Source organism: Protopterus annectens, chromosome 3.part0, assembly GCF_019279795.1.
Source record: "Protopterus annectens isolate FY-2018-M chromosome 3.part0, PAN1.0, whole genome shotgun sequence".
In the NCBI taxonomy this organism is placed as follows: domain Eukaryota; kingdom Metazoa; phylum Chordata; order Ceratodontiformes; family Protopteridae; genus Protopterus; species Protopterus annectens.
This window is the reverse complement of record NC_056731.1, coordinates 1,742,301,433-1,742,327,786: the sequence shown is the minus strand read 5'-3', so window position 1 is coordinate 1,742,327,786 and position 26,354 is coordinate 1,742,301,433. Positions and strand designations below refer to the sequence as shown.

At 45.5% G+C, this 26,354-nt stretch overlaps 1 protein-coding gene across 1 annotated transcript in view; it reads left to right on the top strand.

The window, feature by feature from the left end:
* E2F3 (E2F transcription factor 3) overlaps window positions 1-26,354 on the top strand; it is a 793,515-nt gene that overhangs the window by 189,057 nt on the left and 578,104 nt on the right. Inside the window, exon 3 of the mRNA XM_044065766.1 lies at window positions 23,366-23,585. Coding sequence (XP_043921701.1) covers window positions 23,366-23,585 — 220 coding nt within the window. The remainder of the gene's footprint in view (window positions 1-23,365; window positions 23,586-26,354) is intronic.

Here is a 26,354-nt window from a genome sequence, read left to right as displayed (position 1 = left end):
ACACTTTCAGGATGCTCACTCTCCCTACCCTCTCTCCTTTCCTACCTCAAGGTTTCATGGCAACCCTGGACATAAAGGATGCCTACTTTCACAAACCTATAAAGCCCACCTTCAGGAAATAAATCCGATTTCTGGCAGGCTCATCCCATTTTTAGTTTTGTGCCTTGCCCTTTGGGATGTTCTTCATCTCACATTGCTGCAGTCCTAACACTTGGGTAGTCCGCTGTCCCTCGATCGGCCCGAATATCAGAGTATAAGGCTGACGTCGGTCAAGGCGCATTTGACTGACATCAGAACGTCAGGGTACAAATGCGCATGACCGACGTCATATCCTCAGTCTTTTTTGCCGCATGGTCCGATGCAGAAGCAGTGTTGCAAGTGCCGTTCGGCGTTCTGAAATTTTTCACATTCGGAGTTTCAGACCGAAGTCAGAGTTGGTTAAGTACCCCGTTGGGGAATATTTTGTTTTTTTCTTGCCTCAGTGGTTTACCGGATGTCAGAAAAAGTGAATAACTGTATTTCTTGTGGGAAGCAGATTCCGCATAGGGACTACCATAATTTGTGTATACCTTGTTTGGCACCTGAGCACGACGTTGTTGGGTGTCGCTTTTGTGTTAGGTTTAATAAACGCACTATAAAGCGAAGGTTGGATTGTGCCAGGTTGGTCTTTGGGAAGCGGTGCAATTACAATATGCCGTCGGATGCACCGGCGCCGGCTTCCTCAAAGAAGCGCAAGGACAAGGCAGTTAAAACTAGGTTAGAGGAGTCGTCCGAACCGGACGCCGGTTCTTTAGAGGCGTCAGGGGAACCGGTGGTTCCGACGGAGGCCTCTCTGGAGTCCCAGGGAGAAACTTTTTTACAGGATGTGGCCTCCCAGGAGGCAAGTCAGGCTACAGGGGCTTCTCAGGTTACTTTACTCCCCTCCCTTCCTAAGGTGTCTAGGCCCTCTCTTTCTGCTTCCAAGGCTTCTCCTAGAGGCAGGTCTAGTTTAGCTGCTGTGGGTGTCACTCCTAGTTCTTCAGGTTCTGTGCCCAAGAAGCACATGCTTAAAATGGCAGAAGATTTAATTACTTTAATTAGAGGCTCTATGCCCCCTCCTGATAAGAGGCCTAGGATGGAGCCAGTGTTGGGGGATTATGAGCAGGCTTCAGATGTGTCTGAGTCTTCGGCTGAAGACTTGCAGGAGTATTCTCATTATTCTGATTCTGATGTTGATGATTCTACTCCTTCTGCTTCTCCTCCTGAGGATTTTTCTTTTCAGAGACCCTTCACTCCATGAGAGAGCACTTTAAATGGGAAGGTCAGGACTTCTCTGACTCCAGGAAAAGGCTTAGGGAATTTTTGTTTTTACCCCAGCATAGGCCTTTGGCTATACCTCCTGTTTTGACTGTGGTGGAAGATGTGTTTGCAGAGGCTTCTCTTAATCCTGATTCTTTGCCTCCTGCTCCTGTTAAACCAGATAGGTATTACAGGGTGCCTGAAGCTCATAAGTATCTTTTTAAGGGTCCTAGGGCAGACCCAGAAACTGTTAGCCAGGGGCCTAAGGGTGTTAAGGCTTCTGTTGTCAAGAATCCGGTTCTTGCAGATAAAGAGGCCAGGGCCTTGGATAGATGGGGAAAGAAAGTTTATACTTCTTCTACCCTAGCCATGAGAGCTTTGAATTGCCAGTTTCATATGTTAAAATATCAAAATTATCTGCTTTCACAGTTGAAATCTAAGGTTGATGCTCTGGCGGAAGGTATTGATTGTAAAGAGTTACAGGATTTAGTGCACGTTTCTGAACAGGTGGGTAAGCATTCTTTGCAATGTGGTTTTGATGCTGTACAGGCCTCCTCTAGGGTGGCTGCCACTGGGTCAGTTCTTCGCAGGCATGCCTGGCTGAGGGATCAAAATTTATCTGACCATGTTAAAACTAGGATTTTGGATGCCCCTTTGCAATCTGATGTCTTGTTTGGTTCTCCTGTTGAGGCAGTTTTAAAGAAAATGGAAGACAAGGCTAAGTCTATGCAGACTGTTAAAGATTTTTTGCAGGTTCAGCCTCCAAAGTTTAGTAGAAATTGGCCTACTAGGGGGTGGACGTATCCTTCTTATGATTCCCAGTCTAGGGGTAGATCTAGACATGGCAGGGGCAGAGGTCAGGGCTCTTTCAGGCCTAGAACAGGGAGTGCTCCTGCACAGTCTTCGAGTGAGGGCAGGGGTCAGTCCTTTCGTAAACAGACCCAATGACCTACCTTTTCAGCTGCCAGAACCTTCTCGCCTGGCAGCACCTTTGGGAGGAAGGTTGGCACTTTTCAAAGAAAATTGGAGTTTGATTACCCAAGACAAATGGGTACTGGATATCATACATCACGGTTACAGGTTTTATTTCCATACCTTGCCTCCTTTCAAAGGCATGCCAGACATTCCTCCTCCACAAAGAATAGAGGCTCACAAGCAAATTTCACTGTTACTCCAAATAGGGGCCATACAGCCGGTTCCTATGCCAGAAAGGGGCCTAGGATTTTATTCTCGCCTGTTCCTAGTACCAAAGAAGGGGAACACGTGGAGACCAATTTTGGATTTATCTATCCTCAACACTTATCTGGACATTCCCAAGTTCAAAATGTTGACGTTGCAGCAGCTTTTACTTCTGCTGGGCAAAGATCATTGGATGGTAACTTTGGACCTCAAGGAGGCTTACCTTCATGTTCCCATCAGACTAAGTTGCAGGAAGTATCTGCGGTTTCGAGCTGGGACTTCTCACTATCAGTTCTCTGCATTGCCCTTTGGCTTATCTACTGCGCCCAGAGTGTTCACGAAAGTTCTGGCTCCAGTGATAGCTTTCTTCAGGCTAAAAGGAATACAGATCTATCCTTATTTGGACGACTGCCTGATTCTGGCTCAAGGAAGGGAACAGCTTCTTCATCATTTGGAATATGTGATAGCAGTGCTAAGATGCCTGGGGTATTCTGTGAACGAAATAAAGTCCAGTCTAGTACCCTCTCAGGACGTGCTTTCTGGGTGTGAGACTGAATACAGCATCCCAGATGGCCTTTTTAACCCCGGACAAACAAAAGAGTCTATCCCTTTACTTCCATCAGCTATCTCATCAGTCCGGGCTGACTGCAAGGACAGTCCTTCAAGCCTTAGGGTTCATGGCATCTTGTATTCTGGTGCTTCCCAATGCCAAACTGCATATGAGGAAGTTACAATGGTATCTCAAAAATGTATGGACACAGCACTGCCAGGATCTGGACACTGTCATTCAAATAATACCTTGCATTCAAAAGGAATTTTTATGGTGGGCTCAGGAATGTCACCTAAACAAGGGACTCTCTGTGACCCGGCCAGAGGCGAGTCAGATTTTAACGACAGATGCCTCAGACATAGCTTGGGGAGCTCATCTAAATGGAAGGTGGATACAAGACAAGTGGCCTGCCAGACTACAACATCTACATATCAACATGAAGGAGATGTTAGCAGTCCAGTTTGCATTAATAGCTTTCAAGGATTTACTTCTTCCAGGGCAGGTGTTGATTCTAACAGACAACACAACTGTCATGTGGTACATCAACAAGCAAGGGGGAACACATTCTTATCCTCTATGCAGGCAAGCAATGATTTTGTGGGAGACTGCTCTCAGTTTACATCTAAGTCTTCAGGCAAGGTTTCTGCCGGGAGCACAGAACTCCTTAGCAGATGTGTTAAGCAGACAAATCATGGATCCCCACGAGTGGAAACTGGATCTTCATGTATTTCAGAAATTGACAGTGTCCTGGGGAACTCCAGACATAGATCTGTTCGCTTCTCCACTAAACCACCAGCTGCCAAAGTTTTGCACAAAGCGCCATCATCCCACAGCTTGGAAAGTGGATGCTCTTTCTTTCAGTTGGACAAATCTTCATGTGTATGCCTTTCCACCTCTGCCTCTCCTCTCAAAGGTACTTCTGAAGGTCAGACAGGACAAGCCAAGGATGATTTTGATAGCTCCAGATTGGCCTCGACAGCACTGGTACCCACTACTGAGAAGTCTAGTACGGAAGCCTCCATGGCCTTTGCCTTTGATTCCACATCTGTTGTCCCAGGAGGACAGTCATTTGCTCAATGTCAAACTTCACTCTTTTCACCTAACAGCATGGCATATTCTGTTTTAAACCATAGAGGGTCTCAACTTCCACAACAAGTTTTGAATGTGATTTTGGAAGCTAGAAGGCCTAGTACAAGGAAAGTGTACGCAGATAAATGGAAGAGATTTTTGTTTTGGAGTGCAGCTAAGGATTTGGATGTTTCTGAGCCTGATTTAAGTGTGGCTCTTCAATATCTTACTGAGTTATTGGACAAAGGTTTGTCCTTCTCTTCTATTAAGATTCATGCTGCAGCAATTTCAGCTCACTATGACTGTGACCCACCATTGTTTTCTCATCCTTTGTTCAAGCAATTTCTTAGAGGGGCAAAGAATTTAAGACCCCCACGAAGAGCTCCTACTCCTGCTTGGGATCTCAATTTTGTGTTGGAGAAACTCACTCTACAACCTTTTGAACCTGCAGCGACTGCTGAGTTGAAATATTTGTCATGGAAGACTGCTTTTTGTTGGCCATTACCTCTGCAAGAAGGGTTTCTGAATTGCAGGCCCTTATGGCAGTTGAGCCTTTCTTAATTTTTCATAAGGACAGGGTATCTTTACGCACTAATCCTTCCTTTATGCCTAAAGTGGTTTCTAGTGTGGCTTTAAACCAAACTATTCATTTGCCTACTTTTTATGCAAATCCCCAAAATAAAGGGGAAAAGATTTTGCACACTTTAGATGTACACAGGCAGTTGCGATATTATTTGGACAGAACTAAAGGGTTCAGACAATCTCAGCAGTTATTAGTTTCTTTTGCTTTGTGCTCTCAGGGCAAGCCCGTGTCAAAACAAACTATTTCTAAGTGGATTGGATTTTGCATTGCTTTCTGTTATTCCCATCATGGCAAAGAGATTCCAGCTGGGATTAGGCCTCATTCCACTAGGGCTACTGCCACTTCTACAGCTTTTTGAGGGGTGGCAACTAAGGATATTTTGGAGGCAGCCACTTGGAGTTCAGTGCATACCTTTTCTAGGCATTACCACCTTCCACTGTACTCTAAATCCAGGGCTGGTTTTGCCACTGCCGTGTTGCAGGGCATTTTGGCAGCTCCTGCTTCTATATGATTTGGCCATCCTCCCTTACCTCTGCTTTGGGATTCTACCCAAGTGTTAGGACTGCAGCAGTGTGAGATGAAGAACATAGTACAGTTTTGTACCTACCATAAATGTAGATGTTCGAAGATCCACATTGCTGCAGTCCAATTTACCCTCCCTCCTTCCCCTCTGTAGTGTGAGGTGGTTGTGTGGGTTGAGTTATCCATCTGAGGTATATTGTGCATATTGTATATATGTTGTATATATTGTACATATTTTTGGTATTAGGCTGGTTGATTGTTTAGTTGTTGTCTTTGGGTTTGGACCTTTCCTTTTAGGGTCTTTTGACATCTGGGGCAAGAAAAGACTGAGGATATGACGTCGGTCATGCGCATTTGTACCCTGACGTTCTGATGTCAGTCAAATGCGCCTTGACCGACGTCAGCCTTATTATACTCTGATATTCGGGCCGATCGAGGGACAGCGGACTACCCAAGTGTTAGGACTGCAGCAATGTGGATCTTCGAACATCTACATTTATGGTAGGTACAAAACTGTACTTTTCCACTGCTCCCAGGGTATTCACAAAATGTCTGGGTCCAGTCATCGCTTATTGCAGGACAAAGGGCATCCAGATATTCCCCTAGCTAGATGACCTAATTCAGCCAGAAGATCAGAGGACTCTTCTTCATACCCAGGCCCTTCTGCTCCTCCTGCAGTCTCTAGGATTTATAATAAATTTCCCAAAATCCCACCTGGAGCCCACAGAGGGCATTGTCTTCCTGGGTTGCAGAATCTAGACAGACCTTATGAAGGCCTTCCTACCAGCAGAGAAGATGGTGTCCTGAAAACCACCTATTTGTTGCCCTTCAAGCATCAGAACTGACAGCAAGGCAATTTCTTAAGCTTCTGGGTTACATGGCAGCCACCATACCCATTTTGCCCTTGGCAAGACTGCACATGAGAACTACAGTCGTATCTTCGGTCAGTGGGGAGTCTGCAGTCCCATCCCCTAGAGTTCAGGGTCCCCCTCCTTCCCTGTTTGAAATGGGAATTGCGATGGTGGGTGGCTCAGCTAGCTCAGAACCCAGGCCTCCCTCTACAAACTCCCAGACTATGCACGCGGATGCTTCAGATCTGGGATGGGGGGAGCAACTCTAGGACAAAGTGCAAGGTTTGTGGACGGACACAATCATCAGAGAAATGAAAGCAATCCTCCTTGCTCTAAATGCCTCCAACCCTATCTAGAGGAGAGCCCTTTCAAGATATTCACGGACAACACCACAGTCCTGTTGTATCTCAACAAACAGGGAGGGACGAAATCATACCTTCTATGCAGACTAGCTCTGCATGTGTGTGTGTACTGGCCACCTCACAGGAAATTACCTATGGGCAGCCTACATACTGTTCCTGCACAACTCCAGGCAGATTACCTAAGCAGAACCATATCAAACAACCATGAATGAATGCATCAGAGATGTTTTCTGAATCTGGTCCACAGGTGGGGTATACCTCAAATTGACCTGTTTGCCACCTCCATAAACAGGCAACTTCCTGGTTACTGCACCAGGGCACACAACCCCAAGGCACTGGCGACAGATGTGCCTTCTCAATGTCCTGGAAGGGGAAATTTCTGTATGCATTTTCCCCATTCCCCTTGATTCAAAAGGTGCTGCTGAAAATTCAGCAGGACTCACCAGAAATCTTGCTGGTGACTCCCTACTGGCAAAGACAGCACTGGTTCCCCCTTCATTTCTCCAAGGGCAATCACCACAGTGGACCTGCTCACACAGCACAAGGAGACTGATGCACCCACAGTGGCAATCCCTGCACCTCACCCTATGGCTGATAGGATTCTGGTCTCCTTCAGATACGTAAAACGATAACATGCTCAGTGTCCTGCAGGAGGCCTGGAAACTCAACACAAGAAAATCCTGTCTCAAAGTGGATAAGGATATTCTTCGTGTTTCACTGTTGCAGTCATCACATTTGGGTTATCTGCCTGCAGGTAACCATCATCTGGCCTGAATACCAGAGTCTTCGGATTTCTGCATCTGATGCTGTTTTTTTTCCATGAAGTCAGGTCGTCAGGGGTATAAAATATGCAGCAGACGCCGTTACATCAGTCTCTTGCTGTGCGGTGCCCGAAGCAGAAGCAGTTCGCAAGTGCCGGTCAGCCGACTCCTGAAATTTTCGGTTTCGAGTTTCAGACCCGAAGTCTTCAAAAAGATAAGTACTTTTTTCTTGCTCTAACCGATGTCAGAAAAAATTAACAATGGTCTTGCCTGTGGAAAGCAAATATCTCCGAGATTTTCATTCTGACTGCGTCACCTGTTTAGGCCCAGAGCACGATGTCCCTCGCTGTCTGTTACATGCCTTGTTCAGTGCCCGAATTATTAGTCGCTGGGCTATTTTTGTAGCTAAATACTTTCGTTCTCTATCTCTGTACTCCGAAATGGCTTCATTAAGCCATCCGACCACAGATCTTCCAAAAAAACATAAAGATAAAGGCAGAGACGGTCCGCATAGGTCCAAAACTGCTGACGACACTTCCGTTAAGCTAGTCGCCAGTCTACCAGTACTCTGTGAGGCGCTTTTGCAGCCCGATACCTGCTACTACAGATTAGCAGGCCTGTACTGAGACCCATTCGGAGTCCGGTGTGCCGTGAGAGGCTTCTTAGACTATGGAACCGGCGGATGTTTCTACCTTGGATGGGTCCGGAGCCGCTGTGCAGGCATCGGCTTCTGAGGGTGTATTCAGGCCTACAGACTTTCATATTAAATCAACGGCATCATTTCCAACTAGAAGTACCGAATTCCTCAGGCCTGAAACTCGCACTACGCCTAGAAAACAGTTGACCAAACCGCTGACTCAGGCCCATATGCCTCAAAAACAAATGCTCAGAATGGCTGAATACCTTATTACTTTAATTAGGGGAAGCCAGCCTTCCCCCTCTAAGAGACCTAGAACAGACTTTCTTTCTGATTCTTCTGATCAGGAATCTGATATCTCTGCTCCTTCTGATTACCAGGATTTGCTCTTATCTACTTATGAGGATTCTGATGCAGAGGATTCCATTCCCTCTGCTTCCCCTCAAGAAGATTTTTTTTCTTTTGGTGTAACCTTGCATACCCTTGGGGAGCATTTCCGCTGGAAAAGCCAGGACTATTCTGAGTCCAAAAAGAGATTTAGGGAATTCTTACTCCTGCTTCAACACAGGCCTCTAGCTATTCCTGGCTATTGTAGATGATATCTAGCCTTACCACAGACACTTTACCTCCAGCTCCCAGAAAACCTGACTGGTACTACAGAGTACCCGACTCTCAAGTTCCTCTTCAGGAATCCTACTGCAGATCCAGAGACCATTTCCCAAGGACCAAAAGGCATCAAGACTACTGCTGCCAAAAATCCTACCCCTTCTGATAGAGATTCTAGAGCCTTAGACAGATGGGGTAAGAAGGTATACACTTCTGCTACTTTGTCCATTAGGGCTTTAAATTGCCAGTTTCATATGTTAAAGTATCAGCAGCATATTATGGGACTACTTAAACAGAAAATGACGATTCCTGACTGTGCTGAACACAGACTTGAAAGATTTAATGCATTCTGCAGAACAAGTTGGTAAACATACTTTGCAATGTGGTTTGGATGCTTTAGAAGTATCTTGCAGGGCTGCTGTCACGGGGTATGTACTTAGAAGGCATGCTTGGCTTAAGGAACAAAACTTGCCAGATCATGTTAAAGCTAAATTACTGGATGCTCCTTTAAACCAAGACTGTCTTTCTGGCAACAAAGCAGAGGAAGTCCTCAAAAGGATGGAGGAAAAAGTTAAATCTATGCAAACTGTTAAAAGATTTTCTACAAGTACAGCCTCCCAGATTCAGTAGGTATTGGCCTTCAAAGAACTGGTCCTTTCCAGTCCCATCCCAGGAACAGCAGACCACCAAGACTTGTGTCTTGGGCTACACACAGATCTAAGCAGTAGGGGACTCCCAATTCCAAAGCAGGGAGTAGTAAGCCACCCCCCCTACCTTAACCCTTCCAAGCCCTGCTCAACTACTTGCTCCTTTAGGAGGAAAGCTCACCCTACATGCAAATAACTGGGAACTCATTACCCAGCACAAATGGGAGTTAAACATAGTTTCCCAAGGATACAGATTCCACTTCCACACACTACCAACCCCAAATGGTTGGCCAGACCTCCCCCCAAATCAGTGAGCAGAGGCCCAACAGCAGGTTCTCTCTTCTCAGTATCAGGGCTATTCAACCTGTCACAGCAGAACTAAGGGGACAAGGTTTTTATTCAAGACTTTTTCTGGTACCCAGAAAAGGAAACTCCTGGCGTCCTATCCCGGACCTCTCTATTCTCAACACCTTTCTGGTGGTTCCAAACTTCAAAATGCTAACTCAACAGCTTCTTCCTATGCTAGCCAAGGATGCCTGGATGGCAACCCTAGACTTAAAAAGGAAGCTTGCCTGCACATCCTAATAATAGAATCCTGCAGACAATACCTACGTTTCAGGGTGGGCTCCATGCACTTTCAGTGCTCTCCACTTCCCTTTGGCTTATCTACCACACCCAGGGTGTTCACAAAGTGTCTAGCTCCAGCCAGTGCATTTTTTAGGCAGAGAAATATTCAGATTTACCCATACCTGGACGATTGTCTGATTCAGGCAGAAAGCCAGGACTTTCTATTACAACACCTAGCATTTGTAAAGAAACATCTAACCTTACTGGGGTACACCCATCAACGAAAAGAAATCTCACCTTGTACCCTACCAACAGATCTGTATTTCTGAGAGCAAGCTTGAACACAACTTCCCAGATAGCGTTCCTCACTCTCGAGAAACAAGTTTGACAACCTACTTCAAACTATTGTCCACAAAAACCCAGCTATCTGCAAGGAAAATGCTGCAAGCTCTGGGGTTCATGGCCTCTTGCATTTTGCTAATTCCATATGCAAGACTGTGTATGAGGAAACTCTAATGGTATCTAAAAAGTCTATGGTGTCAACATTCTCAAGACCTGGAAACTGATTCCTATCATTCCTTGTCTAAGGACAGAGTTCCTTTTGTGGGCAGAGGCGTGCTAACACAACAAGGGACTCCCTTTCAATCTACCCCATGCCGCCCCACCCTAACAGACGCATCAGACTATGCATGGGGGGCTCACATGGCAAGGCAAGTGCATTCAGGGCAAATGGAACCAGAGACAGATGCACTTGCATTTCAGTCAAAATGTTAGCTGTACAGAATGCTCTGACAGCCTTCAAAGACCTTATTCTTGCAGGACAACTATTGGTAAAGACGGACAGCACCACAGTTATGAGGTACATAAGCAGGGGGGAACCCACTCCTACCCTCTCTGCAGACTAGCCATGGCTCTGTGGAGCACTGCCTTTAGCTACCAAGTGCACCTACAAGCTCAGTTCCTGCCAGGCAAACTAAATTTCACTGGCAGACTTAAGCAGAAATCTCATGGACCCACACGATTGGAAACTAGAACTCAAAATATTCAACCTCTTGAACAAATGGGGGACCCCAGAGGTAGACCTGTTTGCCTCCCCTCAGAACTACCAATTGAACAAATTCTGCACCAGAACTCCCCACAGTCAAGCTTGGAAAGTGGATGCCCTGTCCTTTACCTGGAAAAGCCTCTCTGTTTATGCCTTTCCCCCACCGCCTTTCCTCTCGAAGGTTCTTTTAAAGATCAAACAGGACAAGCCAATAACAATACTGATTGCACCAGACTGACCACACCAGTACTAGTACCCTCTCTTGCGCAGTCTGACACTGCTGCACCCATGGCACCTGCCTCAGACCCCTGTTGTCCCAGCCAGATTCTGCACCCTCAACTTCAAACCCTGAACCTTGCTGCCTGGTTAATTCCATGAGCTCTCCTCTAGCATCCCTCAGTAAGTAGGTGCGGGATGTCATTCTGGAGGCAAGGAGGCCTAGTACCAGAAAATCATATGCTGAAAAGTGGAAAAGATGCTGTTCCTGGAGCCAGGCTCAGGAGATGGGCACAACAGTGCCCAACTTACCTCTTATTCTAGAGTACTTAACAGATATGCTCCACAAGGGCCTATCCTTCTCGTCAATTAAGATTCATGCCTCTGCCATTTCAGCACATTATAATACGGAGCCACCCCTCTTCTCTCACCCCTTGCTAAAACAATTCCTTAGAGGGGCCAAAAATGTAATACCCCCCCAGGAGAGCTATTCTAGCCTGGGACCTTAACTTTGTATTGGAAAAGCTCACCCCCCCCCCCCCTTTTGAGCCAGCTGCAACAGCAGAGTTGAAATTCCTTTCTTGGAAAACAGCCTTACTTCTAGCCATCACTTCAGCAAGAAGAGTGTCTGAATTACAGGCCCTCATGACAGTAGAACCCTTCATTATCTTCCATGCAGACAGGGTTTCCCTCAGGACTAATCCTTCCTTTATGTCCAAGGTGGTGTCTACTGTGCCCCTAAACCAGTCCTTTCATTTACCTACTTTTTTCCCCTAATCCACAAAACAAAGGGAAACTGATACTGCGCACTCTGGATGTGCACAGACCACTTTGATTCTATTTGGACAGGACTAAGCCTCCCAGAAAATCTGACCAGCTGCTAGTTGGCTTTGATGCAGGGGCAGAGGGGAAGGCCATTTCAAAGCAAACCATTTCCAAATGGATAGCCCATTGCATTAATTTCTGCTACAAGCACCATGGAAAACCTACCCCACAGGGGATAAGATCACATTCCACCAGGGCTGCATCTACCTCTACGGCATTTCTGAGGAGTCCCTACCAGGGACATCCCGGAAGCTGCTACCTGGAGCTCTGTACACACAAGCATTACCACCTGCCTATCTTTCCTAAATCCAGAGCTGGATTTGCCACAGCCGTCTTGTAGGGCTTATTAGCAGGCCCTAATGCTCTTTACCTTCTCCCTTCCTTAGCTTTGGGAATCAACCCAAATGTGATGACTGCAACAGTGAGTACACTGTAACATCTACATTTATGGTAACTGTATACAACTGTACTACTTCTGTTTGGTGCCACAGGACAGTTGGGACCTGCTGGAAAGCGACATTCCACTTATCTTGTCTTACCTGTGTGAACTAATGCAGACAGGGCTGGCCTACTCATTTTTAAAAGCACGTTTGTCTGCAATCTCTGCCCATCTTCCTCTGGATCCATCCCTTGCATCCAGACACCCTGCTAAACTTTTCCTCAAAGGGGCACTACACTTGAGACTACCCAGGAAACCGTCCCCTCCTCCCTGGAACCTTAACTGTTTATTAGAAAAACTCTCTTTGGCCCCCTTTGAGCCAGCAGACAAAGTTCCCATAAAATTTTGCATATGGGAAAATTGTTATTTTGTAGCTCTGACCTCAGCCAGAAGGGTCTCAGAGCTGCAAGCTCTTAAGACTCCACCACCCTTTTTACCCTTCCACCTGGACAGGGTGACTCTCTGGACTAACTTGTCATTCACACCCAAAGTAGTGAATGACCTATCCTTGAACCAGGCCATCCACTTGCCTACATTTTTCCCCATCCCACAGGGGGAAGCCACTTAACTAGAGTTAAAGTATTCCTGGCGCCATAAAGTCTACTCTTCAAATTTCCCCTTGCAACTAGCCAGCTTTTTAGTTTTAGCACTCAAATCTGATGTCCTTCAAGAATGCAACTGCAGTCATAACATGTGGGTTGTCCTGCCTCTGGAATCCGGCCGACCGAGGGCTGCCTAAGTCTGGGTCCGACGTCGGCTGATGTCGCATTTCTCTCCGTCAGAGCGGCTGGAGTACATAAGCATCAGCCGACACCATTTTCTTCAGTCTTTCTTGCTGCGCGGTGCCCGAAGCAGAAGCAGTTCGCAAGTGCCGGTCGGTCAGCTCCTGTATTCTACGATACCGAAGTCATCAAAAAAGCTAAGTACCCCGTTGGGGACCTTTTCTTGCCTCAGCCGATGTCAGAATTTACTGAAAAAGTTAACAATTGTCTTTTTTGTGGTAAACAAATACCTCATAAGGATTTCCACTCTTACTGCCTCCCTTGCCTGGGCCCAGACCACGACGTCTCGGCCTGTGTAGCCTGTGCTCGCTTCAACAAGCGCACTCTCAGGCGCCGGGCAGAGTTCGCTGAAGATTTTTTCGGCGATAAATTTGCTTACACCATGCCGTCGGATCTTCCAACATCGCAAACTCCCAAAAAGCGAAAAGACCGGGATCGACATCCTCGGCCCGCGTCTGCCACAGACTCCACGCCAAAACCTAGCTCGAGTGCTCCGGTTCCCTCTGAGACGGTCTCTCCACCGCTCCGAACCGAAGACACCGCATTACCGACGACTCCGATTCCAGACATTAATCCGACGCCAGTTATAGACTTTCCTCCGGATACCGAAACCGAGGAAATGCCCGAGACCATTGCTGTAGACAAGGTCACTCCTGCACGTGGAGCTGCCAGGCCTCCTATGGCCATGTCTATTAAGGCCTACACTAGGGCTAAGGCAGCCAGCAAAACAAAGCATATTGCTTCCAAATCCTTACCTCAGCCGACTCCGGAGACACAAATTATGTCCATGGCTGCTGATTTAATTTCCATGATCAGAGGTTCACAGGCCCATCTTGAGAGAGCATCCCAGCCTCCTCCTGATAAAAGGCCCCGGGTTGAACCCTCTGACCCTTCTTCAGATGAAGACTCTGAGGGCTCTGTCCACTCTGATAGCCAGGAAGAGCTCTTCCAGACCTATGAGGACTCGGATGCAGAAGATTCCATACCTTTGGCCTCCCCTCCTGAGGATATTTCTTTTGGGGAAGTTCTGCACACCATGAGGGAACATTTCAAGTGACAGGGTCAGGAATATTCTGATTCTAGGAAACGCCTTAGGATTTTCCTTAAGAAGCCTCAGCACAGGCCCTTAGCTAATTCCCCCTGTACTTGATGTTCTGGATGATTTGTATTCTGATTCTAGTGCTACCCCTGATTCTCTTCCTCCTGCTCCAGTCAAGCCAGACAGGTATTACAGGGTCCCAGAAACTCATTCCCATTTATTCAGGGCCCATACTGCTGATTTGGAAACTATTTCATAGGGGCCTAAAGGAGTTTCAGCCTCCACCTCAAAAAATCCTTTGCACTCCAACAGGGAAGCAAGGTCATTAGAGAGATGGGGTAAAAAGGTTTACACATCCACTACCTTGTCTATGAGAGCTTTAAATTGCCTTTTTCATATGTTCCAATATCAGGATTATCTCTTAGAAGATTTACAACAAACATTAGCTTATCCTGATCCTTTAGACAGGAAGACCTTGCAGGAAGCTGTACATAACACTCAGCAAGTAAGCAATCACTTCCTGCAGTGTGGATATGATGCACTGGAAGCTTCATGTAGGGCAGCTATGACAGGGGCAGTGATGCGTAGACATGCTTGGTTAAAAGATCAACCTCTACCAGATCATGTAAAAGCAAAACTTCTGGATGCACCTTTGGAAAAGAACAAGCTTTTTGGTGCAAATGCTAAGGATGTGTTAAAGACCATCGAAGAAAAAGCAAAATCAGTTCAGACTGTGAAAGATTTCCTCCAGGTTCAACCCCCCAGATTCCATAGGAATTGGCCTTCAAAAAACTGGTCCTTTCCTACTCCAGAAAAGTTTAAAAGGGGTAAGAACAGACGTGGCCGAGGAAGAGGCCAATACAGAGGCCCTTACAGGGGACGACAATGGCAGCCAGGAAACCAAAGAAGTGACGCAGGGGTTTCACCTGCCCAACAACCACAAACTCAATGACTTTCCTCTACTACCGCCTACCAGGGAACAACTAGAAGCTCCTTTGGGCGGGAAATTATCTCTGTTTGCAGAAAACTGGCACAGACTGACAAAGGACAAATGGATTTTGGACATTATAGACCGAGGGTACAGGTTTCATTTTCATACCTTACCAAGAAAACAAGGCATGCCAAATCTACCACAACATCAAAGGGCAGAGGCTATCAAGCAAATCACTCTGCTGACTCGAATGAAAGCAATAGAAAGAGTTTCACAACAAGAACAAGAACAGAGGTTTTACTCAAGACTGTTCCTTGTTCCAAGAAAAGAATCTCAATGGAGACCAATACTGGACTTGTCCGCATTAAACACCTTTCTCATAGTACCAAAGTTCAAAATGCTGACTCTACAGCAACTCCTTCCCATGCTGGGCAAGGAGTCGTGGCTGATTACTCTGGACCTCAAGGAGGCATACCTGCATGTCCCTATCAGACACAGCTGCAGAAAATACCTCTGATTTCTTGCAGGGCCAGAGCATTATCAATTCTCAGCATTGCCATTTGACTTATCTACTGCGCCCAGAGTATTTACAAAATGCCTGGCTTCAGTAATTGCTCGTTGCAGGGTCCAGGGTATACAAATTTACCCGTACCTGGACGACTGCCTCATACAAGCGGATGACAAATTGATGACAAAAACCTGGATTAATGTCATACGATTACTTCAGGCTCTGGGATACACAGTCAACTTCCAAAAGTCAAGACTGCAGCCATCCCAGCAAATCTTCTTAGGAGCCAAACTAGACACAGCCTCTCATATGGCTTACCTGACAGAAGACAAGCAAGAGAAGTTAACTCAATACTTCAAAGGTTTAGCAAAACTCACCCAGATGACTGCAAGGAGATTCCTACAGGCCCTGGGTTACATGGCATCCTGCATTCTACTGGTTCCATTAGCAAAACTACACATGAGAAAGCTTCAATGGTACCTAAAAAGCATTTGGTCTCAACACAGCAACAACTTGGAGACAATCATACCACTCCTTCCATGCCTACAAAAGGAATTCCTATGGTGGGCCTCGGTGAGCCAGGAAAACACGGGTATGTCATTCAAAACACCACAGATAACACAGACCATGACTACGGACGCCTCAGACCTTGGCTGGGGGGCGCACATGGAAGGCAGGTGTATACAAGGACAATGGTCTTCAAAGGAAACACATCTGCATATAAACCAAAAGGAAATGCTGGCAGTAATGCATGCTATCGAGGCTTTTCAACACCAACTCCAGCAAGGCCATTTAATGATACGGGCAGACAACACCACTGTGATGTGGTACATAAACAAGCAGGGGGGCACCCACTCTTACCCCCTTTGCAGACTGACAATGCAGCTTTGGGAGAAATCACTGAGTCTAAACATCCAGTTACAATCCCAGTTTGTTCCAGGAAAAGACAATGTGTTGGCGGACAGCCTAAGCAGGAATTTCACAGATCCACACGAGTGGAGGTTACATCCGAAGGCTTTCAGACAACTCACTTCGACATGGGGCAAGCCAGCAGTGGACCTATTTGCCTCTCACCTCAAGCATCTTCTACCAAAATTTTGCACAAGGACATACCATCCAAAGGCTTGGAAAATAGATGCCCTTTCATTCAACTGGAACTCCCTAGCAATCTATGCATTCCCACCTCTGCCACTGATGACCTCAGTATTACTAAAAATCAAAGCAGAGAAGCCCAAGGGAATCATAATAGCTCCAGATTGGCCAAGACAACACTGGTACCCACTACTACGGAGCATATGTCACACCAGGAGGTGGGCCCTCCCTCAGTGGCCTCTACTTTTGACTCAACACAATTTCGAAGCACTGCATCCAAACCTTCAGACACTGCAGCTAACAGCCTGGGAGATCCCATAAATAACTTCAGCTTATCTCTCTCCAAGGAAGTTCAGCGGATACTAACAGAGGCTCGAAGACCATCCACCAGAAAGGTTTACTTAGCAAAGTGGAAAAGATTCAGCAATTGGAATACCAGCAAGGGACATGATGCATCATTACTGAACATCCCACTCATCTTGCAATATTTGGCAGATATGTTACAGAGCGGCCTCTCATATTCTTCAATAAAGATACATGCATCTGCTATTTCAGCTAGATACAACACTGATCCTCCTGTTTTCTCTCACCCCTTACTAAGACAATTCCTCAGGGGAATCAAGAACATTAAGCCACCAAGAAAGGCCCCAGTGCCAGCCTGGGACCTCAGTTTTGTCTTAGAAAAACTGACTCTACCTCCTTTTGAGCCAGCAGCTTCAGTTGACTTGCAATTTCTCTCATGGAAAACAGCTTTCCTGTTGGCAATTACCTCAGCAAGAAGGGTTTCGGAGCTACAGGCCCTAATGGCAATACCACCCTTTATTATTTTCCACAGAGACAGGGTTTCATTAAGGACCAACCCTACTTTTATGCCAAAGGTGGTATCTAGGGTTTCTCTAAATCAAGCCATTCATCTACCTGCTTTCTTCCCCAATCCTGAGAATAAGGGGAAAGACTTTTGCATACCTTGGACATTCATAGACAACTTCGATACTACCTGGACAGAACCAAGGCCAGTAGGAAGTCTGAACAGCTTTTTGTAGCTTACGCCCCTGCAGTCCAAGGAAAAGCAATTTCAAAACAGACCATTTCTAAATGGATTGGACATTGCATCAGATTCTGTTATTCCTTTCATGGGAAGACTGTTCCAGCCTATGTCAGACCACATTCCACCAGAGCTACAGCCACCTCTACAGCATTTTTAAGAGGGGTGCCTACAAAGGACATTCTAGAAGCTGCTACATGGAGCTCCGTGCATACATTCTCCAAACACTACAATCTCCCTCTATATCCAGATCCAGAGCAGGCTTTGCTTCGGCAGTCCTGCAGGGTTTGATTGCCACACCATCTCTTTCCTAGAGCATACCTCCTCCCCCAGCTAAGCTATGGTATTCTACCCACATGTTATGACTGCAGTTGCATTCTTGAAGGACATAGTACAGTTTTTTGTACCTACCATAAATGTAGATGTCCGATAGACATGCAACTGCAGTCGGGTTTTCCCTCCCTCCATACCCCTCTATGCCTAGGGTCCACTCCTATCCCCCTTACTCTTAGCTGGGGATATCTGTTATGGTGTATTTGTTTTATTGTTCATGTATTTGTTTGGAATCCTGTTTTTGTCTTCCAATTTGATTACAGCCTTCCTTGGAGGGCACCTGGCATCTGGGGCAAGAAACACTGAAGAAAATGGCGTCGGCTGATGCTTATGTACTCCAGCTGCTCTGACGTCGGAGAGAAATGCGACATCAGCCGACGTCGGACCCAGACTTTGGAATCCGGCCGACCGAGGGCTGCCTGAGGCAGGACAACCCACATGTTATGACTGCAGTTGCATGTCTATCGGACATCTACATTTATGGTAGGTACAAAACTGTACTTTTCCTTGAGCTCAGCACTTGTTCAGAACTCATTGTAAGCACTAAATAAGTTACAAATTACTACAGCACTCAAACTTTCCTCTCTTGTCTAGAGGAAAACAGTTTTAGTACTTTGTAAATAAGCACCTATTCAGGCGTGTCTAAAGGTCTGCTCCCAGTGTTTTCTCCTGTCTACCTGATGAATCTGGGCATCTTGGGACAATGGAGCAATTGCCTCATGTACACAGACAACCCTGTCCTCCTGCCACCCAGCACTACAACTTGAGAGATGCACTTAATATAGCCAAACTGGAAGCAAAGCTCTCTTCACCGAAGACTGGACTAGACAGTCAAGAGGAGAAGGTAAACACTTGCACCGCACCACACTCATCACATAGTCTTTCAAAACCTACACCACCAAAACACACGCCTACATTCGTGGATGCTCTCAGTAAAAATCTGCCCAAACAACCGAGACCTCCAAAGCAGAAATGCAAGCAACCTCCACCCCCAACACAACCCAAATGACACATGGCCCACATACTCAGTGTGCCAGTCAACTACAGCTCATAAGGCATAACGTACCCAACACTCTAGTCATAGGTGACTCTATAGTCCGGCACACTGATGTTCCACTCATCAGGCTAAACAAGGAAAAAGTTACCGTCAGCTGCCTGTCTGGTGCCAGGATCCACCACAATGCACGCACTCCGGTCACTTCACAAGTACAAATGACTCTGTCATTGTCCATGTTGGTGTGAATGACCTGAGATGTACTTCCCTGGACTACATGAAAAGAGACATGGAGGAGTTCTCCAATCTTGTAGCCCAAGCAGGTATGACCCTAGCCCTGAGTAGCATTCTGCCATCACCCAGAATACCACAGAACAAGGACAAAATTATTGACTTTAACAATTGGCTAATCTTCTGGTGTCTTTCTAAGGGAATCCAGTATCTGTCTGCTTGGGATGACATGATCGACAGACCACGTTGCTTTGCCAGAGATGGCCTGCACCTGCCGCCCTTGGGATTCCGGATAATGACAAAGACTCTTGCCACCCCTTTAGTGCCTTTTTTAGGCAAGGTTCAAATGACAAATTCACCACCGTAACAGGTGCAAGCAAGCAAAATCTGAGGGTAATGCTACTCAATGCTAGAAGTCTAAACCTCAAAATGCACTCAATCGAGGCACTCCTTAAAATGGAGAACATTGACATCTGTGCAGTGACGGAGACCTGGTTCAAAGCTCCAGAGAGCATCCCTGCATTACCAGGCTATAATTCATACCACACCTTTCGGCCACCAAACCCAGACCAAAACAATAAAGATGGAAGCGTGTCCATATTCATTAAGGATATCCACACCTCCAAGCTAGTTGCTCAGCATAATTCATCCGAGATTATCCAAGTTCAACTAACTCTGGGCTAAACCGCAATCCAGATTGTAGCTTGCTACAGACCCCTCCCCCACCATGCCCCAGGATTCCCACTCTTTTCTTGATACACTGGAAAATATTAAGGTACAACCCAACACTCTAATAATGGGTGATTTCAGCTACCCTACCATTAACTGGGAAAACTACTCGTGTACCAACTCTTTTGCTCAATGTTTTCTGGAAATCATCAATTCCAACGCCTTTGATCAACTTATCCACACCTCCACCAAGGGCAGCAATATCCTAGACCTGGTCATCACAAACATGGGCAACCGGTGTTCCACACCAGAGGTCAGCTCCTCGTTGGTCAGATCTGACCACAAGCTAATCACCCTAGACATCCACATCCCGCTCCCACCCCCATTAGGAAAACGGCCATAAAAAATTTTTTCAAAGCCAACTTCACGCTTCTTAAGACAGAAGTGGCAAACTTCACAACACCCATGCAGATGGACAATAGAGGTACGACTGCTGAATCCTACACAAATGCACTTTATAAGCACTTACACGAGTGCATGGATCGTGCTATTCCTAACCGAACCAAGATGCTATCCTCCAAAAAAAGGAAGCCAATCTGGTGGTCTTCTGCCATAAATAGTCTCTACAACAGAAGAAAGAAACTGTTGCAAAAGAGTAAAATCCCACGATTGGCGGAACTCCCTGGTCAGCCTCAGTAAGAAGCTGAGATCCCTCATAAAAATCCTCTAAAGCTAGTTATGAAAACAAAATCGCCACTGATTCTAAAGATGACCACAAAGCATTCTATAGCTATGTCAAGAATTTCAATGGCAACACTCAGACCTGCTCTGAGTTACAGCACAATGACACTAAATATACAGAACCAGCTGATATTGCCAACATCCTGGCAGATAGATAGGTTCAATGCTAACTTTACCCCCCTCTCACCCTCTAAAGGGCCCATCTTTATTCCGGAAGAATGCAAGGTTCCTGTAATCACGGCTGCACAGGTAAAAACCTCACTCTCCAAAGCCAAGAACACAGCATCCATGGGACCTGACAACATTCCAGACTGCCTTCTACATGAACTACAGAATGAACTGGCACCCCACCTAAGTACCATGTTCAATCATAGCCTCACCTCAGGCTTTGTGCCCATTGAATGGCGCACCACGACTGTTATCCCACTCCATGGGGGGGGGGGGCAACAGACCCCAGGAACTATCGCCCCATTAGCCTGACGAGCCTGGTCTGCGAGGCTATGGAACGTATCATCATGGAACTCGTAAGCAAAGACATTGGAGATCTCCAAACTCTGGACCCCACACAGTTTGGGTTTGTAAAAGGCAGGTCAGGTATCCTAAACCTGATAGATTTCTTTGAAGTAGTCATAGATGAGCGTAAGGTGGTTCACAGCCTGTCTAGATCTCACCAAGACGTTGACACCATCCCCCACTCTGGAATTCTAGATAAACTTACTAAACTAGGTATAAATCCCTATGTCACAAGATGGGCTGCCAACTGGCTTACTGACAGAACCCACACTGTGTAAGTAGCAGACTTCAAATCAGACTTCAGACCAGTGACAAGTGGAGTAACACAGGGTTCAGTCCAGGGTCCTGTCCTGTTTACATACCAAACACAGAAGGTCTTTGGCTAACTAAATTCACAGATGACTGCAAACTAGGAGCCATAATCGAAACTCCTAACTATGTGGACATCCTACAAAATGGCCACACTGAGACATGCCTGTTGTCAAAGCTATGGTCTCAATCTCAGTGCCAAAAAGTGCATTTTCATCCCCTTTGGTAAAAATTCTGTACCCATGAACTACCACATAGGCGGTAGTCTACTTAACACCGAAAGTGTGATAAGAGACCTTGGGACACAAGTGGACAGTAGTCTCTCCTTTTGATAATCGCATCGCCACAGTGGTCAGGAAATCCTTCTACTTGGCACACCTCATCACAAAAGATTTCTCATCCAGAAAAAGAGAGGTCATTGTTCTCTGCTCATCTCTCATTAGACCCATTATAGAGTACAACGCCCCTTTTGGTATGTACCTCATAAGACATCTACAACAACTGGAAAGGCCGCAAAAATACCTCACAAAGAGGATTACTAGCCTCCAACAGACGCCTTACGCAGACTGACTCAAAAAAAACTCCAGCTTTACTCCGTCGCATATCGCCTACTCAGAGGCGATCTCTGCCTAACATACAAAGTTATGTCAAACCCAGAGCTGTTGGACATGCTACACGCTGTAGGGACCTAAACCTTGTCACCACAATAAACAGAATATGCTGGAGGGATAGATTCCTGTCCCAGAGACTTCCCATACTCTGGAACAGACTACCTATGTCAAACAGAGCTCCTCATTAGCACTCTTCAAGAAAAATCTTGATTGGATGGGTAATAGGAAATTCACCCCGGAGATCACTTCTGTGGTTCTGCTTGACAGGGGCACAGGAAAATAATTTTCTTGGGTGGCGAAAGCCAGGGTACTTTTTTGGCTAGTCTTTTATAGGCCCTAGGGCCAATAGCCTAGTACCTACCTATGAACCTGTAAGAGTGAGAGAGTACTTCATTCCCTAGATGTCCACAGACAACTTAGGTTTGGTTTTATGTAGATAAAATCTATTAGGAAATCAGACAGTTTGTCTCCTTCCACCCCGGAGCCCTGGTGAAAGCTGTGACCAAACAGACTTATTTCGACTTGGATCTCCAGGGCCATTTCTTTCTGCTACCTACACCATGGAAAGACATTGGAGGGCAATGTCAAAGCCCTCTCCACCAGAGCAATGGCCTCTTCTGGAGATTTCTCTAAGGGGCTAGACACCAGCACCATATTTGAGGCAGCTACTTGGTCCTCTGTGCACACCTTCACCAAACATTCTTAAGCTGGACCATATCTCCGGAGCCAGGGTGAGGTTTGCCAGGGCCATCCTACACGGATTCCTGGAAACATCTAGGCCACCACCCAGTCCTCAGTGAGCTTTGGCACTCACCCACATGTAGAATACTGCAACACTGGAATAGAAGGACATAGGAAAGTTGTGTAAAATCTTACCATAACCATACATTTCTTTCTCTTCCATGTTGCAGTATTCCTTCCCTCCCTCCTTCCCCTCTTGTCAGACTGCAATTGGTCTCGTGGGTGACACTGGACAGGCTATGCCCTTGTAGGACTAGCTCCGACTTAGGTTTTTTATGTTCTGAGGGCTGGTGTGTGCAGGCGTCAACTTTTATGGCCCATGTTCCTGCTGCCACGTCAGACGTCCGCACCTAGAGGGTCTGAATCTTTGGAGTCCTGGCTGGACGAACTGGAGAGGAAGAAAGGTAAACCCACATGTGGAATATTTTAACATGGAAGAAAAGGACATCTGTGGTTAAGGTAAGATTTTACACAACTTTCCTTTATCAAAAGTGGTCTTTTACTTCATGGTAAAAGCATACCTTTTTAATTTTGTTTTTACTTGTATGTGTCTGTCACTGCATTCATTGGTTGCATTTTACAGCAATTTTTTTTTTTTTTGCTGTTGTTGGGGGGGATTAATTGAAGGTGCTGAAATGTATTCTGCAGGTTATGGGAAATCATTCTTTCATTTTTTTTTCCACTGAACAGCTCCAAAGTCTCCTGCAGAGAAGACTAGGTACGATACGTCACTTGGCCTGCTTACAAAGAAGTTCCTTCAGCTTCTGAAACAGTCTGTAGATGGGGTTGTGGATCTTAACAGGGCTGCAGAAGTTCTCAAGGTGCAGAAAAGGAGGATTTATGACATAACAAATGTGTTGGAAGGCATTCATCTTATCAAGAAAAAGTCCAAGAATAATATCCAGTGGCTGTAAGTATGTTTAATTTACATGCTGGATTGTCTTCTGTCACAGGAGTGTTTCCTAAATGGTTAAAATAATAAAGGGGATATACTTGGAAGTGTTTGTATATTTTTAGTAGCAGTATTTTAAAACCAGTTTTTAACAGATTTGGTAACACTGCTGTAATAGTGTTTTGCTAGGAATGCATTGCAGTATTTGCAGCATCTGTTGTAAAAATGAAGCAGATTAGTTTGTCAGGTGATAAAACTTGAATGTCCAGACACCAGGTAGTTCTACTAGACATTGCTTCCTATTATCCACTGTGAGAATGGAAACATGCTGTCCTATAGCTTTTCAACACAGAAGGCGATGCGTTTTCATAATTTCCCAGTAAGTTTCTTAAATCCCCTGCAGACCGTTATCTTGGGAGGAGGCAGAGTAGAAGATGTCCTGAAACTACCAGAGTTCTTCCTTTTATCCTGTTGCTTTGTTTAGGTTTTGGTTAAAGTAAGAATGCCCCTGTGGTTGGCGTCAGTCAGCTGTAGGCATCCTTTAGTTGGAGCCCATCTCCTTCCAGAAGATTAAGTGGATGTTGCCTCCTTTATGGATTAGCTGTCCCTGTCCTGCCTTTTCCTGGGAAATTAAGAAACTGGTGTAGAAGTGGAAAAGCATTCAAGCAGCTTTTTCATCTGCCTATCTCAGGATCAGTAGAAATTACACCATCAAGTAATGGCCTTTACACAGGAAAACGTGTAGAGCTATGAGTTTAACTCATTTGCGCCTACATCTCCAATTGTGTGGACCTGCATTTTCTCATGCCTGAATTACTATAGTTGAATTGTACTGAATTTGTGGTATTTGAAGCCATAGTCAAGCAACTTAAATGTGAGAAAGTGGTAAAGGCAAAAATCTTCCTTTTTCAGTTTAAAATATTTGTCATTTTTAATGTGTAGTTGAGCTCCAGGCATTTGCACACAGGGCTTTCATCATCCTAGTGCAGACTAATCAGGTGTGGATTAATTGAACAGAAGAAAGAAGCCTGTAGAGGTAGTACATGCCATGCCAGGGAGCAAAATAGAGATGAGTCAAGTATTTCCCTCCCCAGGGCTACCAACCAGAGTATGTCCATTTTTAAGTAATTAGTAGGTCTTTAAGATGCAAGTGCTAGGACAACTCTACAAGCCATTTTCCCAGACTAAAGGCACTCTTCTGCTCTCCATCGTAATATGTTTTGGTCACATTTAAGTAGCACAGACATCTATTTGCAGTCAGGGATTGTAATTTTTTGGAGACGTCTGTGCCTGCCTTGTGGACCTTCAGTCCAGTGGTCTTAGAATGCTATCATTCTAGCATATGGAACTAAAAATTTTTACTATGTTTTTTTGTAGCAGTCATCATAATTGTCTTTCCGGATTTTGTGGGGCATTTCTCTGTATAGACAGTTCAAGGTATATGGGAATTGTCAGAGGTTTCTCTGCATATCCGTTTATGGGAGATGCAGTCCATCTGATATTAGCCTTCCTTGTCTTTTTCCCATGTAGGAGTTGTCAGAAATGCAGACCGTCAGTTGTGGTGTACACCAGCAGGCAAGAGGGGATCTGACTGTACCCCACATGCTGCAAAGGTATGAGGCTGTAGGAATGGGTAGCGTCTAGTATTAATTTTCTTCTGGCTGTTTTATGTTTCGTGTTGCCAGTTAACTGGCAAAGATGTGCTGCTACCCCATAACTGATCCCTCAGCTCTTCTGTAACACAACACTTTAAGGAAATGTTGGGGAGACTACTTGTGACAGACAAGTGCAACAATTTTCTCCATTTCTGTACCAGGGACCCCTTTGAGGTATGTAGTGCCCCATAAATGGACACCTGTACTATGGTTTCTGATGGGCTTTTAGAAGCGAAAGCTCGACAAAACCAAACTCCATCTCATAGTGCCTCACTAGACCTGATGTAAGAAGTTGAGTCCTTATCTGTTAGAGAAGTCCAATATAAATAGCTCTTGGGATTATAACTGTGTGAAGCCTGATAAGCCAGCTTGATATACAGAGCTTTGTGTTCTTGTCCATCCAAGTCAGATGGACTCCAGCCCTACCCCTAGATGTCAGTATTAAAAAGTGATGGCCTCTTCTGCAGTCTTTTTTACTTGTCACAGGTCACTTAAAATGCATTATTCAGAAATAATTCCTAGTATGTCTGTCGGGTGCACTTCATTTTTTTACCAAGTTGCATGCTTTTAATTGTAGTTTTCTGTCATCGAGACTGTTGGCAAGCCTGAGCTTGACATTGCAGTTTATTCACGTTGTGTAAGGTTGAACCACAAGACCAATCACGAGGGCTGTAAAAAAAAAAAATAAAAAATAAAAAAAAAAAATCTGTCCAGGATTATCTTGAGTAGGGAAAGCTATGTTCCTTTTCTGCAAACACCATGGCTTTGGCCAGATCAGTCAGACACTGCGCTAAGAAAAGAAGCACTTGAAGTACCATACATGTCCGAATTATGGCTCTGTACATGTTCAAATCTTCAGCATTACATGAAACTAGAAACCTCTTTTAACAACTTTAACACTTAACTCTTTCTCCCTCTCAGTTTTGTGTCCTCAACTGCAAGATGAAATTTAAACAAAGCCGAATTCTAATTGTATATCAACATGTATATATTGTACTTGCAAGTAAATCATTGATGTTAAGTTGTCTATCTATCCTTCGTTTCTTGTTGGTTGGGATCGGAGCCGATCCTCGGCTCTGACTCTGCCATCTTCTATAATTCGAGGGCTGTTTACTGGCTCGAGGCTACCCCT